Source organism: Chelmon rostratus, chromosome 12, assembly GCF_017976325.1.
Source record: "Chelmon rostratus isolate fCheRos1 chromosome 12, fCheRos1.pri, whole genome shotgun sequence".
In the NCBI taxonomy this organism is placed as follows: Eukaryota; Metazoa; Chordata; class Actinopteri; order Chaetodontiformes; family Chaetodontidae; genus Chelmon; species Chelmon rostratus.
The window spans coordinates 20,185,201-20,201,519 of record NC_055669.1 but is presented as its reverse complement, the minus strand read 5'-3'; the positions used below and the strand labels follow the sequence as shown (position 1 = coordinate 20,201,519).

The window sequence follows — 16,319 nt, the reverse complement described above, 5'->3', positions numbered from 1 at the left end:
TCCACCATGTCTGTGACTGTCATATCATACTTTAGACCAGGGGTGCAGGGCCATGTTGATTTTTAAAACATGCTTTGCGGATCATACTAACTTACCTAACACATATGTCGCACTAACCTCTACGATGGCTGGAGCTGCTTCTCACTGGTGAGGCGTCTGATTTCAGTTCGTTGTGATGATGATGATGCTACTCGCAGCTGGTTTTCCAGGTTTGGGTCAGTCAGTCTTGAGTGGATCCGAGTCTTTGCAAGAGTCAGTTTTGAAAAGAGCTGCTCCCTGTAGCAGGTTGTCCCAAACAGAGGTGCAAGCTTCAGCGGATGTCTCCTCAGAATGGGAAAGTCCAGCGGAGGGAGGTTGCTGTCGTTGGTTGTCGGGCATATCAGCTGGTTCCACATTAAATAGCAAATATGTTCAGATCCTTTTGTTTACTTTTCATGTCCTGAAGCCTCTCACTAAATGTCTAAAGGAGGCTTCACACTCAGCAGCATATTCAGATTATTCAACAAAGAAGTAATTGTTTGTCCATTTATCTCAGAAAGCATGACGCTCTGCATCTGCTTTCTGACGTAACAGCTATGTGAGTGTTGCATTCAGGGACCGCCCTGAAGGATGCTATTTTCCTTTACTGCAGAAAAAAAGTAATTGTCTTGACTATCTTTTCGTATTCCTGAATTGCTTCGTTTGCATTTATGACTTGCTTCCTGGGCTGGCTCAAACGGTCTGCATAATAATAAGGCGGAATATGGACACAAACAACAAAGCAACCGAAATCATTCACAAATAAGCAGGTCCCTGAAAACCCTGTTGAAAGTGTAACTAAAATATTAAACACAGTAAACACAAGCTGATAAAATATTTAAAATATTATTGTCTGTTTTCTTTGGTGGACATGAATGAGCTTATGAAAAGGTACTTTAGCATTAAGACATTGTCTGAAATAAGAGGTCAGACCAGGGTCATGTATTTTCACTGTTTTATGTTTGCCAAGAATTATCTTCAGATATTAGGGTGGAGGATATTGCAGTTTTTTTCAACGTCAGTGGGAAAAATTAACAAACATACATTTTCTAAAATAAAATATCGGATTTAACCCCGTCCCACCTCAGTAACTTTCATATTGCCTCTAACAGTACATGAAGAAAAATGTAATGGAAATAAATGACCAATATGTGAAAATGAAAACATATATGTAGTGCAGATGAAAGCATCTTGCATACTTTACTGTTTCTCATAACGCCTGTTTACCTCTAAATGTGCATTGTTTTAAAAAAGCACTGAGCACATAAGAGTCAGTTATTATTGCTTCCCTGCCTTCTCTGCACAGACGTATGTGGGCAGGAAGAGGGCAGCTGTGGACCAGATTTGTGTCGGTGTCCCTGCAGGAGAGGTAAAGTCACTGAGTTCATTTACACTGAGAGCAACTACTGTCTATTTTTTTATATTTGCATTACTCAAGTTGTCTGTTTTCGTGTTTGCTCAAGTCAGCCTACGCACTGTTTAAGCTGCCACGCAGACTGTTAGAGATTCAGATAATATGCAGTAGTTGTCATTTACCATCATGGTGAATAATGAAGAGAAGAAAGTATTTTTACTGTATATGTGGTTTGATAGATTTCAGTTCTAAAGGTCTTTATTAATACATGCATGTACAAGGTCATTTGTAGTTTCTCAAAAGGATATTATTCGTCATTCTCTATACTAGTGAGTGCATTTCAGCAGTATTTTAGCAGACTGTTTCCTCTTTTCGAAAGCCTGATTGTCCTTTGTCCTGTTAGTGCTTCGGTCTCTTGGGAGTTAATGGAGCTGGAAAGACGACGACCTTCAAAATGCTGACTGGTGACACTGATGTCAGCTCCGGGGAGGCGACTGTGGCTGGTTACAGGTACATAAAGACCGGTCAAAAATGTCCCTGGTCGATAGAACACAAACTCTGTTCAGGGCTGGATCAGGTGGTATTTGTAAAATGCTTTTGGTTTACCCTGCACGCAGTTCCAGATGGGAGATGACCAGAAACAGTCCAGTGAGTTACAAAGTTTAAACACTGCAAGGTCAATCTGACATTATTCTGTTTGATGACACTGTGTGACTATAAAACCAGCCCATGTGGTTCTCTAAAGAGGGAAAAAGCCAGGAACAAGGGCTTGATCGACAATTAGTATTTGAAGTCTCAAATAAAATTCAATTTTCATGCCAACCACTTGGCCATAATCACTCAGAATTCTTTTCAGGGTGAATCAGGCCCTCAAACTGCATTTAAATGATTGCCGCTGACCACTAAAACACTATTAAAACCCAGATTAATGGAAGTCTGTGTTAATAGCTATTTAAACGAACCATCAGTGCTTCCCAACCTTTTTGGCATTTGTGATCCCCCTCAAGTAATATGTAATATGTATTTGTGATCCCTCCTCACAGGTTCTGGCCTCGGTGTGGATGTGATTTAGATCAATTCAAACTAGAAGTCATTTTTCCTTCTCAGATTCTTTAAATCTGGACAATTTTTTGAAGCCTAAAGATGTAAAAGTATCATGTAGGTAACAAAAATGTAAAAAAAAATAACACAGCAGTAATTAATAAATATATACAATTTTGTGTAACTGAAGTATACATATGTTTTTATCTTTGATTGATCCTGATTTATCTCGGTTGGGAATCTCTGATCTATTAAATGACAGGATTTTGCTGTAAGAAATGTGTCCTTAAAATGAAAAAAATCAAATGATAAGAAGATTTTGTTATTTTTTACACAGTTTTTGTTAATGTTTTGCATGATTTTGCTATTTTGCTTGAGATCAAGCTGCTTCCTCGCTGTCTAAACCAATGCAGCATAGTTTGATGTGCTGCTTTTCTTATCATCTTAATAGCTCATTACACTGAATGGCGCCTGTCTTGTTTTGCAGCATCCTGACAGAGATTCTGGACGTGCACCAGAACATGGGCTACTGCCCTCAGTTTGATGCCATCGATGAGCTCCTGACCGGCAGGGAGCATCTGTACCTTTACGCTCGTCTCAGAGGGGTACCCGAGTCAGAGATCCCCAGAGTGAGTCGGACTCCAGCTGCTTTATATCTTCTGTCTAAATAGGCTTCATTCTGCTCTCTTAATGAAACTACTGTTTGGCTCTGCACATAGAGGACATTATAGCTGTTTTGTTAATTTTGGCTTTGTTTTACACTTTGTCTCTTTACTGTTGCTCTGTGTTTGCAAATGTTTGTTTTGTCCTTTTAATTTTGCTGTAACATTGCTATGAAGGGCTCACTACACAGCAGGGGTTGCCCATTCTAACAATATAAGCACTAAATCACTTCTGGATGGATGTGCCCACTAAATGCATGTTTGCCCTTCCCCCTGTAGGTGGCAGAGTGGGGCATCCAGAAGCTGGGTCTGACAGAGTACGCCGGCCGCTGTGCAGGGACGTACAGTGGAGGCAACAAGCGCAAACTCTCCACAGCCATCGCAATGATTGGTTGCCCAGCGCTGGTGCTGCTGGTGAGTTAGCCAATGGCGAGAGCGCACAAGCCCATTGTTTGGGTTTTGGGGTTTTATGCAGGGATTTATCAATGAAATGGTCTATGGATCCAGATGGGAAGCCATATGGGTTCAGTCAAGCCTGGCCTTGAATGTTTTATACATTGGCAGGCAACTGCGCGGTTCAATTCAAACTGGCATAAATCTGAGGTTTCGCCATATGCTGATAGAGATAAGGATTTGGTCTCTGTTCATATGGAATTATGTGCTCAGAGAGTCAAGTTTGCTGTTTGTTTGTGGCGGTGTGTGTGTGTGTGTTCAGGATGAGCCCACGACGGGGATGGACCCCCACTCTCGACGCTTCCTGTGGAACGCCATCATGAGTGTCATTCAGGACGGCAGGGCAGTGGTGCTCACATCACACAGGTTCGACACGCGATGATGAAATGAATCCAGTGCACACATCTCCTGCAGCAGCTGAACAAACACAGTTAACTCTTCTGCCAACAACTGTCACGACTTGACTGGCACTGGCTTGATTTTACCGTAGATCTGTGAAAGTGTGATTTATTGCTCATTGACATGAAATAGCAGCAGTAAAAATTAAGATGGATTATGGTTGTTTTCCACCAGTATGGAGGAGTGTGAGGCGCTCTGCACTCGACTGGCCATCATGGTCAATGGGACCTTCAAGTGTCTGGGTACCATCCAGCATCTCAAATACAAGTAAGAGCTTTTCAGTACTTTAGCAGGCCTGTGCAGTGGTTTGGGTAGAATTTAACAATCCTTCAAAACATGATAAACAACTGTGATGTTACTGAGTTTGAAAATAACAGCACTTTAACGCAGGTTGTGTATGCTGATATAAAGTATAATAGAGGTCAAGCTCAACCAAAGACAAAAGAGAGAGCTGATGTAGGTGTAACCACAATCAGTATAAAGTATAAGAGCACTGAAATGTATCCTGAAAATGTCTAATATCTTCCCACTGTGCTTCCTCGATCCAGATTTGGTGACGGCTACGTGGTGACCATGAAAATAAAGGCAGCTAAAGCGGGCTTGTGCCCAGATCTGGAGCCTGTCGAGAGCTTCATGGAGAGCTGTTTCCCCGGCTGCGTTCAGAGGGAGAAGCACTACAACACACTGCAGTACGAGATCGCCTCCTCCTCCCTGGCCAGGATATTTCAGCTGGTGGTGGCCAATAAAGACAGACTCAGCATCGAAGACTACTCTGTTTCCCAGACAACACTGGACCAGGTGTGTACTAAGAGGAGGGGTTAGTGACTAAAGAGTCTCAACCTGTGTTCAATGAATGGGAGGAATTTTTTACTGATACCTATACTCACACTATTACTAAATAACACCCCCTCTCCAAAAAAAAAATTAAAAAAAAAATGACATGACTGGACTTTAATATTTATTCATGCATAAATATTGCATTTATACATTTAATTTGCATCGACTGATTTGACTGACAGGAAATGCCATCATGATCTTTACCACAATAAGACAACAAATCACACCTTTCTGCTTCAGTTACACATATAATCCATTGTTTAAATATGTTCTACTTCTCTTTAACCATAATGGTTAAATAGCTTCTGCCTGTGCTCTGAATCCATGTTATTGTTAGTCTCACACCTACATACATGTAAAACTATGTGTTTTGTCAGCCTGTTTGGGCAGTTGTGGGAGAAGTTTGCCTTCAGACCTTTCTGCCAGAAAGCCTGAACGAAGTCAGGTGACACAGCGTAAAGATGGAAAAGTCCACAGGAGGCTGAATGGATCAAACAGAGGACTATCAGCCAGAGACTGGGGTTTGTGTCCCACATGAGACCAGAAACAAATGTTGACTTTTTATTTTTAAACTTAGTTGACTTGTTTCCATTTTATTGTATTTTTTTAATCACCCCCAGTTTTCAGTTACTCTTGAATTCATGGTTTGGATTAAAATAAAGTCAACATTGACTTTTGGTTTCACATGGGACAGAGAGCCCTGAAGGCAAACTTCAGCCTAAACTGGTTAATGTTAAGTGCAGTTAATGCAAACACTAAGATTAGGTTAATAAACATCTTTTTGGTTAAGTTTAAGTTTGCTAGCTGATCCAAAATGGGATGTAAAATACCAAGTTTTTAGGGAGTCCCAGACCTTTTTAAAAAACTGTAGGTATCAAATCAGTAAATTTTGACTTACAGTCCTGATCAGATACATTTATGGTCATTTTTGTGCCTTGGGGCAGTCAAAAAACATTATAATTTTGCACTGCTGTGTTTGTCTGCTGCGCAGGTGTTTGTCAACTTTGCCAAGCAACAGACAGGAGAGGACGAGGACACGACGTTACACAGACGAACAGCAGGTGGAAGAAAAGACATCAAGATCTCACCCGTGCAGAGGAAAACATGAACTTGTTACCTGTAACTGTACAGGAACACGGATGCGGAGGTGTTACTCTGCAGGGCGGTAATATAACGTTCCACATTCCACAATTAAAAAGCCACTTTTAATATTTCATTAGCCAAACTGCTTTGAAGAGTAGGGACGAGCCTGGCCAGTTACCTGCCAAAGTGAATCAGTTCTTTTAAATAGCCACAGACAAACTCTACAAGCTTTTGGCTGCAAACAGGAGCATGACTGACACATCACTTAGACTTGAAATGATATGTGTGTTAACAGCAGAAACTGATGGAAAAACAGCAGCTTCTTCATCTGAAGTATGGAAAAGAAATATGTTTTGCTTAGACTGACTGGCTTGTATAAAGTTGTACATATTGTATGTGTAATGAATACTAAAGCACCTTAGAAGCAGTATTTTTTTTTTAATGTTTACATTTGCACACTCACCTCAATTTTATGTGACATGTAAACAGATGTCATGTAATGTTGGTTATTTTCCAGAACATATTTACTATCACTTCCATTCCTCTCTGTTGTACAGTCACGTATTTCTTTTTCTGCCGTGTTTTGCTGTTCTCAATCGTCAGTACAAAATATTCCTCTAAGAGAATTCAATTTGAGAAAGAAAACATGATTAGATAACTAAAACTGTAGATAAAGAGGAATTATATTTTGTATTTGACCAAATAAAACTTGACCATGCTTTATATTTCATGCTCTGCACAGTGTGACTAGCTGATTTGTACTGCACCACCCAAATAAAACAGTCCAAAGTTTCATAATGCATATGTGAAGTGCAGAATTTCTTCAAGATATTTCTCAGTGTTTCAGCCCTCCACTGCGACTGGATGCTACTTTGGGTTATGTAGCAAGAAGAAGAGTTGAAAGGCTTTTCACTCCTTCAGTAACTCCAGCTGAGAGATAGCTTTGCATCGGGGCCAAGGCGACACTGTGCTGAGTGGCTTGTCACAACCTGGATTTATCTGACACACAGTCCAATTACCGTTCTCTTGCCGCAAGAAGTGGTGTCATTGCCTCAGGCCGCCCACTAGCCTGAATTTCATTGGCTACCTCAAAGAAACAGAGGGATGATGGCACTGTGCAATTCGTGGCTGCTAATGAATTCTCTGGTGTGGATCTCATGCTCCCCTTCTGCCCATATGGTCACCTGGACGAAGCTGATGAGCATGAACAGTGGCGCTGCGGGAGAGCAAAAACGACTCATACGCTAACAGGCTGTGAAATATGACTGTGTGTGTGCTGCTGAATGCTGAAGAGAGCTATAATAGAGCACAATGTGTTATCTGTGTTATCAGAACTAAAACCAATGTAAGTATTGTAAATGTGCACACATTTAGATTAGTTAAAAGACAAATATATTTTTCTAAAAAACATTTGTAATCTGCAAGATACAAAGGAAGAAATACCAAGTCAACAGTGGTGGAAGAAGATTTCAGATCCTCAGTTACTTGAACGAGACTACAGGTGTGTAACTTTGGCTGCAGCCACGGTGCCCTCAAGTAAAAATTATGGGAGTGCTAAAACATATGTAACAGTGCATTATGATCCTCTGCATTCAAACTATATAGAAACAAGAGTTTGCTAACATTAGCCACCATATGCTAATGGTCACACTAGACGCTGTCCACTCACAAAGCTATGAGCTAGTGCTAAATCGGTGTATATTGATTTGCAAGAGGCAGAATGTGTCATTTCTTCTTTCAAAATTTAGAGAGATAAGTACATAACTGCCCTCTAAAACCACAGCTTGTCATCTTTACATTTCTGCTTGAGTACGGATTAAACAAACGTGTTAATTAGTGAGCTTTAGAGATGCTGGTAGGTGGATTTTATTAAAAGTGCCTGGCCAGCTGTTGCCTCATTCGCCTATTTATTTTGCTAAACTAAGCCTCACCTCAAATAAGCATATTTTCAAAAATGTCAAACTATTCCTTCAAGAAAAAAAAAGGAATGTAAACAAGCAATGTCCATAAATAAGCCTTCATTATGGAGAATGTCTCAGACATTAAGTTAACTGATAGCTACTTCTGATGCATTAGCATGTAAATAGTATTCTAATGTTGTAGCTAAGGAGCTAACATACTTGCTACACACTTGGGTAGTTTAATATGTTTTGTATGTAAATCTTCGTCTGCAAAGTAACTGGTCTGCCAAATAAATGCAATAGAGTAAAAATACAATATTTCCCTATGCAATGTTGTGGACTATGAGAATAAAGCAGTCTACAGTTAGCGCAGGATGGAAACGTCCTCCCTGACTGACAGGAGATGAGCAGTGTGATGGACAAGTTTGGGATCAGGTCAACCGTCGGGTCATGCCATACATCAGTGAACAGCTGTTGCTCTCATTAAACCCCCTTTTCCCTGGCCGTGTTTTCAACGTGACAAAGAGTCATTCTGCTGGAACTGCTGAAAATTAATTGTTGACTGCAGACTGCTTGGCTCTTATTGTTTTAATTTGACACTTCTCCATCAGCTAAGTGCCTGAAATGTGAATTTAATGAAGTTTAATGAAATGTCAGCATGACTGTGTTAAGAAAGCCTAAATACACACAATAGCACAACAAGAGGTACGAAAGGAAAGTGACGTAAATGTGACCTTTATATACCATACATGCAAATATAACAGTAATTAATTTTCTGATGCAGCCTAAATTAGAATTTGACTTGAATTCACAGAAAACAGCCTAACTCACATTACTTTAATTAACCAAAAGAGGTAAAGTCTGCAGTATAATCTGTAGCACTACACCACAGAGCTTTGTCTAAAATATGAACACACGCTGTAAAAGACAGATAATCCTTTTTTTGCTGGCATGTTATAAATCAGGTGGTGGAACACTGCTTTTAGATGAAAGATTTCATGGTCAGGCTCACCTGGTGGTGTGCACAGTGGGTGATCGATGTAGCAGCAAATCCCCGGTGAAGTGCTCTGAGAAGAAGAACATGAAAGGCTTTTCTATTATTACTGTGATAATATCAAAACTCTCAATCTACATGTTGCTTTCATAATCTAACTGGCAGGACTTCTTGCACTGAATGCTCTTAATGTGCAGATCCCACATGCTAACCTGTGTGCTAACTCTGCAGCACAGTACTGGGAGATATGGTTGTATATTAATGGGTTCCACAGAGTATCAGTACTTTTAACACCAGAAAATAACCAGTATTTACAAAAATACTTATACGATAATTTATTACTCTTTTCCCCCAAATGCTTCCTCGTTGTGTTTTTAAGTACCATTAAGTATTTTGCTGGTATCTGATTCATACAACGAAGCTACACTGTAAATCACGGGCTGTATTGTAAAGTGTTACCATGTCTCCAGTAGCTATGCATGTGATTATGAGGGTGTCTCAGCCCACTGAGAGATACCACCCATGTCAGGAGTGGCAGTTTTGGGGGGGCGCAGTTATCGCAGTTTTGTCTAAGAGGGGGTTAATGAGCTTCTTTAAACATCAGTTAAACTTCGTCACTAGTATGCTAATGCAGGAGGAAGAAGCTGCTAATCCTACAGCGCTAACCCCTGTGGACTTGACAGGACCAGCATTGCTGGAGCCTCAGATCACTCCCACAGTCGCCCTTCGACAGTACCCCTGTACATACTAATCACAGGGAGCTTATTGATCCAAGCTGCTCTGCTCTGGATCAGATAGATTGTCCCAGCTAAAGAGTCTTTGTTTCTCTGCCTTGATCTATTTGGCAGCTTCAAATTAAACTGTTTTTAAATGCAGTCGTGTAAAACATGCTGAATTTCCCTCTGTGTTGAATGTGGGATATAAACAAAAGTGACATGACGTGATACTGGCTTGATTTCTGCTTATTGTTAGCTGTTGACACCTCATGGAGAACTCGTCCACATGAATGTGTATAAAGACACTATTAAAATCATATAAAATGACATATAGAGATGTCTCAAGCAGCCTCCATCTACTTTATTTATATTTTAAGAAGGGGTCACTCTTGTACATTATGTAATACTTATATATATTGATTTACTAGTCACGAGAAGTATTTCAGCCTGTGAAAATAGTTGTATAACATTGTGTTTAGCTTTGGAGGACCTTTGTCAGGTCTGAGAAAATCACCATCACCTCAGCAATCAGACATACAACAGAAAGTCTGCAGTACAAACTGGGAATGTGGCGCTGAAAGAAGAGGGAGTTTACTTGGCTGGGATGAGATTTACAAAAAACAAGATGGTGACTGTTGGAGTCACTGCCACTGAGCCATTCTGATGCTCAGTGGCAGTGACTCCAGCTGTCGCCATCTTGGCAGTGCCTGACTCCACTAAACTCCTGGCTAATCCAAAAATAGGCAAAGAGGTGGAGCGTGGCCGGCGCTGAGGAGCTGAATGAAGCTCGTCTGCTGAAACCTTGTGGCTGGCTGTCACTCAAAGCAGCCATGCCCATAATCATGCAGAACTTCAATCCTTAATATATGTTAATCGAATGAGTTTTATAAATCCTCCCCCTCTGTACAGCTGTCAAGAACAGGGACATTAGCTACAGAAAACCATTTCATGTACCAGGCTGTAAACATGCTTATTTCTGCTGTAAAGTTGGCCATCTTAATATGGGGGTCTATGGGGATTGACTCGCTTTGGGTGCCAGCCTCAAGTGGCCACTCGAGGAACTGCAGTTTTTGGCTCTCCCACGCTGGCTTCATTTTTCATTTTCATGAAGTGAGAAGTGTTGCAATTTATAACGATGACAAACGCAAAGTATTTTCAGCTTCTCATAGGAACTGCAAAGCTCTCTTAGTCTTGCAGCAGGTCTGACTGATGACAGTAAAGTGACCTCTCAGTCCAGCTTCATAAAGAATTGGTGAAAATTAGGTACTCAAGCTTAAAATTTTATTTACGATAATGTAGTTGTCAGGTGTTAATGGAAGCTGCAATGATAATAAATGTTCCGTTGGGCACTCATGCAGGAAGTAATGCGCCCCTTATGTGTTGAGACAAACATCAAAGGTGTGAGTCTCATGAGCATGAACACAATGTACTCAGCTCCGAATGGGCAGTTATTTGCTCACATTGACACTATGCTGCCGTACAAAGAAGCATCCGTTTCCACACTTTGCCTTTCTAATTCAAATCCCGGTGGCTTGTTAAAGTTATCGCACAGAGTCTGGATGACCTTGACAATCAGCTTTTCTCCACTTTGTTCTAAGTACTTTTATGAAGTTGAGTGGAGCAGATAAGTATGTGCAGCACGTTCAAGGAAATTAAAATGATTGTCAATGATGTGAATTATTTTGAATTAGTGTTTTTCATGCAGGAAATAAATTAGAAATGTTTCTTTTATTGCTTTATTGCTAAGTTCTACTTCGCATAGAAAAGTGATGTGTGGGCTTCTTGGAGGCGAAATATGTCTGACTCTTTTTTCAGTCACAGCATCAAAACACTTTAAAGTCCTTTTTTTAGCTCGTGAGCCAGTGCGGCGGATGTTTTGGGTCATAAGTTTAATTGGGGGCATGGTTCAAGGATGGTGTCAAAAAAGGTTATTTGTGTATCTATACAGAGAGTGGGCGCAAAATAAGCGTTGGGACGAGAGACAAAGTTAAGTTGCCATGAGCCAATGGGAGGAAAATTGTGCGTTAAAGTTGGCGTGCATTATAATCCACTGTGTGTGTGTGTGTGTGTGTGAGAGAGAGAGAGAGAGAGACAGAGACAGAAAGATAGAGACCCACATGCACAACAACAGCAAAAGGTGATGATTGCTGAATACACATTCAGCATTCAATCACTGTGCATTCAGACCTTGTTCAAGCAAATTCAGACAGCTTGTCATATAGGTGGCTGCACTTTTATCCATAAGTGCTGAGCAGCACAATGGTCTGATGCACCATGAGACAGGTGAAGAGAGACAGGTGAAAAGCATGAAAGGAAGACGAACTGAAAGGAAGATTTCTTAAGATGAGAGTCCAAGGAAGTTGAAGTCAACAAGTCTATTCTTTGTTTAGGCTGATTCATTCACATATGTGGTCAGAGTCAGAGTGGACAAAGCACCACTACTGCAAAGAAACAACTCAGCCCAGCTTTATAGTGAATAGTGTGTAGGTGCATATATGTTAATGTCTGTACATGAGGTGGACATGAATAAATCTGCGTGAGCTGGAATGAGTGTAGATCTGTGTGTGTGTCTTTGTTAGATAAAATACATCAGTCTGTACAGCTGTGCAATAACACAAAGCTACATTATTTATCCCTAAATGGACACCCAGCTCTGAGCACTACCAGATGTTCAGGTGCCAACTGCTTTTAAACCTATAACAGAAAATATCAAACATATTAAATATGTATGAGTTCAAGCCAGCAAGCAAATTTTGTAACCTTGGAATGATTTTTTTTTTTTTAAGTTTACGTCTAAGTATATCTATACTTTTTCCTTTTCTTCTTTTAGTGCTTGGAGTCTGCAAACAGGAAATACAGAATATACATATACAGGAAAAAGTGACTGGCCATCTGCACTGACTTGGATTTTAGATTTGCCCAAATCTGCCATAAAAGAGGCCATATAGTATTTAGTGACAGAAGCACATGAAGTTTAATACACACTCTACTCTCTTTCTAAATTAGCCAATTGTGCCGGTACAATTACTGCATGTATTGAGGTGGACAGTTGCAGGTCCACAGTGTTGTAGAGGAGCATGCACATCGATAAAGTGTGTACTAAACAAAAAGCTCAGCTGTTTCCTAAATTAGCCTAATCAAGGCGTTTTCCCTGAGAAAGCAGGAATCATCAATGATTTCTTGGTAATTGATCAGTTACTGTAGATGTAGATAGTTTACAGAGAACCAGCAGCATGGCCGTCACTTTGTTTTCCAATTGGCTGCAGGACACAGCAGGTGATGAGCATTCTGGGTTGTATTTCCGAAAACTTGATGACGGCCTTCAAAGATTCATGCGGTTCTGAAAATGTTTCTGTCCTGCCTGTGACCCAGAACCGACCACGTGAGGGCGCTAGCTTTATGAAAATACCCCGCTAATGTCTTACGTCAACAAAGTGAGGCACCTCTGCTGAAGCATGCCTCTGTCATCTACTCAGCGCTGTGCCCCTAACCTTCAGGATGTCTGTTTGAAGTCTGAGGGATGTGTGGGCTCATAGAAGGAATTGCTGATCAAGTGTGCTTTTAAAGTGCATCAGAACTGTGCAGCCGGCCTGCATCTTCTCTCCTCGTGCGTGTGTGTGTGTGTGTGTGTGTGTGTGTGTGTGTGTTCTTGTCTCTATAGAAGCTGCACGAGTCGCCCTTGAGAAATCTTGAACAAATATTTCTCCCCCCCCCCTCACACCCACACGCAATTATTCATGCTTCACAAAATGTACTCGTGAAACTCCATAAAACATACAAATGAAATACGCTGCTGGCTTTAACGTCTGTTCAACACTTCACCCACTGGGGTTGATCAACAAGTGAAGAATAACTGAGGTCCCTTGGTAACTTGTGGTAACACAAACAGAGCAGTGGAAAATATTAATTTGTGAAGTAATTACTTCCATTTGTTAATCAATCTCAACACACTTCTTGTGAACATGTATCATCTCTGGGTTCTGTACTTGACTGAGCCGTAGACACTTGGTCGTTTGCATTTTGAGTGCATACTGTAGATAAAAAAAATGAAGTCACTCGGGACTTAATGGAAGAAGATGAAGTTCTGCTGGTGAATTAAATTTGTGAGTAAAAAAAAAAGGGGGGGACAGCAAAGTAAAGCTTCTGGAGTTGGTATCAGTAAAGACATCTCAGCATAACTTGAGCTGATATTGTTGGTCTGGGTGTGTGGGCTCGTGTGGGCCTCAGGGACTAAAATAAGCCAGCTCTAATCAATAGTAGAGTTGACTCATCATTAGTTTGCCATTCCTGCACTCTTGCTGATGTGAATACCAAATTCCCAGCTCTGTGTGTTTGGGCTATCATTTACCGTGGCACATTGTCAACGTTTTCACAAGTTTGGCTCAGAAAAAACTCAGCTGCCGTCAATTTAATGTTCTCCCAAGGTGTCTCATCAGTGCAGCCCGGTACACAGAAACTAAAAATCCTAAGACGGAATGCATTCACTTTTCTGCAGTCATGATTACCATAAATCTCAAGCCAAGGTGCTGTGGTGATATAGTGAGCCATTAGAGATATGACAAATACATTCATTAGCTCCCTTACAGCACCTCAGCTCCATGCTGCTGCTCCCTGGGGGAAGTGTGAATAACTTTGTTGTTGCCTCTAAAGGCAGTGGTATCGTCCCCAGGGCTTTCAGAGGAATTCAATGATTGAGAAAGATGGATCGACACGGCTCACCTTCAAGTACTATTCTTGGCCTATTGATTATGATTATGACAAATGTCTGACAGGCAAGGGTTGTCTCACCAACAGGTCAAACAGACAAAGAACAGCTGGGAAGACTTTTCTAAAGGAAATCTGTGCCAGCTCCCAACTCCTGTGAGCAGTATGCCACAAAAAGTGATTTTTGAATTAAGAACATAGAGCAAGAATAAATCCGTTTTTACTGGGGGGTTACAAAGTTGCCTTGGTTAATTAAATTCATTAGAATATTGGTAACAGGGTTGTAACTCGTCGTAGCTTTGTATACAGCATTCATTGCAAAACCTGTGTGTACATGTAAGTCTTAACATCAGTGTTGACGATTCAGTCAGATCTACTGGACGGCATCATCATGCAAATTGGAAAAATTGATTTTAAAAAGGGGTGAGAGGGTGGAGGGACTGTGGTTACATCACGCACATTTTATCTCCCAGGAAACGTTGCAGCTGTGACAGTTAACCCCTTCACATCGCATTTCCACTTTTAATGTTCCTGCGAGTCAAACTGAACCGTGTTTTTTCTATTTCACATTTTTGGTTTTAATGATGGCATTTACGATACGATATGAAACACTCCATGCACATCTCGAGGCAGTACAAAATAAGGCTACAGCACCACAATAAATAGTCTAAACATAAATGTGACTGTATAGTAAATGGGCACCACTAGCTCTCTGTCTACATAGATGGAGAAATTACTTCCATACAGCCAATGAAATATAGCATAAAGTAGCAGAACGTCAATGTTCTATCATAGGCAGAGGGCCTGCTACACAGGCACCACAAACTTTGATCAACATCCCACATTAAAAAACCACTGAGGGATTTCAGCTCATTCACAACTCTGCAAGAACCAAGAGGAGAGAGCAGATAAGTCCAGTTTTAGCTGCTCTGCACTGGCCTCCTGTAACACAGAATTTATTTTAAGGTCCTCCTCTCTGTATATAAAGCCCTTAATGGGCTAGGACCAAGCTACATTGCTAAATCCCTTGTTCACTATTTGGCTTCAAGAACACTGATCATCTGCTGGTTTATTGGATGTTTCCAGCAGCAGCTGAAAGAAAATCAGGGATGCAGCCTTTGTCAATGACGCCCTAAAGCTCTGGAACACACTACCTATAGACATCAGGGGAGCCAGCACTAAATATTTTTCAAAAGCAGGCGAAAAACCCACTTCAGCTTTCAACTAGCTATCACTTTCCTGATACAGGCCTGAAACTTTTCAACTTTGCCTCGCACTAAATGTACTTCTTTTAAAATGTTGTATTTTACTTGACTTTATGCATTCTATGTACTTTATTTTTTTACTTTATTTTATTACTATTATTCAGTGGTTTTACTTTATCTCTTATGTAATGCATTGTCTTGATTTCCATTCTTATTTCTAATCTTTTTTTTTACTATTATTATCATTAAGTGGGATTTTATTCTCCATTTTATTTTACATAAATTTTCTATCCCTTTTTTATGTTCATTCTATGTGTTTTAGTGTGAAGCACTTGCATGTGCATGTGATTTCTTTGTTGAAAAGCACTTGGAGCTGCATTTTTTGGATAAAAGGTGCTATACAAATCAACTTTAATATTATCATTAATATTTTTAGCTTTCCTGCTAAAGCCTCCTGCTCATTAAGCCTACAGTACAAACATGAACACACATCTTGGCCTGTTGAAAGAGCGACTAAACAAACATTCACTGTGTAAAACTGCTCTGCTAACATAAGTTTGCAGGCTAATTGGCTAGCTGCTCAGCTGCAGTGCAGCATGTAAACGTACCTGAAAATATCACTTAGGTAAGTCTAGTTGCTGGTGTGGTCCTTACTCTTCAATACCACTGCTAACAACATGCTGCCTGCTAGTTTGTCTACTTTGACTGTTGTTCCTCTGCTGGAGTTCAGTACTGGAGCTGAGCCTGCCAAGTGCTGTCAATCAAACCCTAGCAGAGACACGCCCCTCCACCTGCTGAGACAGGACAGGAGCGTCTCCTTTTTCTTCTTCTTGGAAGATTTACGGCAGTTGGCATCCATGATGAAGCATTATTGCCACCCTCAGGTTTTACTCTCTCTCCTAATCCATTTTAAGGGGAAATACTATACTGACCCCCTAGAGGCATTTCTCCA

The 16,319-nt window shown here is 40.7% G+C and overlaps 1 protein-coding gene across 2 annotated transcripts in view; it reads left to right on the top strand.

Moving 5' to 3' along the window:
* Positions 1-6,624, top strand: part of LOC121614427 (retinal-specific phospholipid-transporting ATPase ABCA4-like) — a 36,935-nt gene extending 30,311 nt beyond the window's left edge. For both annotated transcript variants that reach the window (XM_041948279.1, XM_041948278.1), the window contains 8 exons: positions 1,325-1,387; positions 1,776-1,882; positions 2,901-3,042; positions 3,355-3,489; positions 3,791-3,894; positions 4,102-4,194; positions 4,476-4,725; positions 5,756-6,624. In XM_041948279.1, coding sequence (XP_041804213.1) covers positions 1,325-1,387; positions 1,776-1,882; positions 2,901-3,042; positions 3,355-3,489; positions 3,791-3,894; positions 4,102-4,194; positions 4,476-4,725; positions 5,756-5,872 — 1,011 coding nt within the window. In that variant the 3' untranslated portion in view covers positions 5,873-6,624. The remainder of the gene's footprint in view (positions 1-1,324; positions 1,388-1,775; positions 1,883-2,900; positions 3,043-3,354; positions 3,490-3,790; positions 3,895-4,101; positions 4,195-4,475; positions 4,726-5,755) is intronic.
* The last annotated feature ends 9,695 nt before the right edge of the window (positions 6,625-16,319 follow it).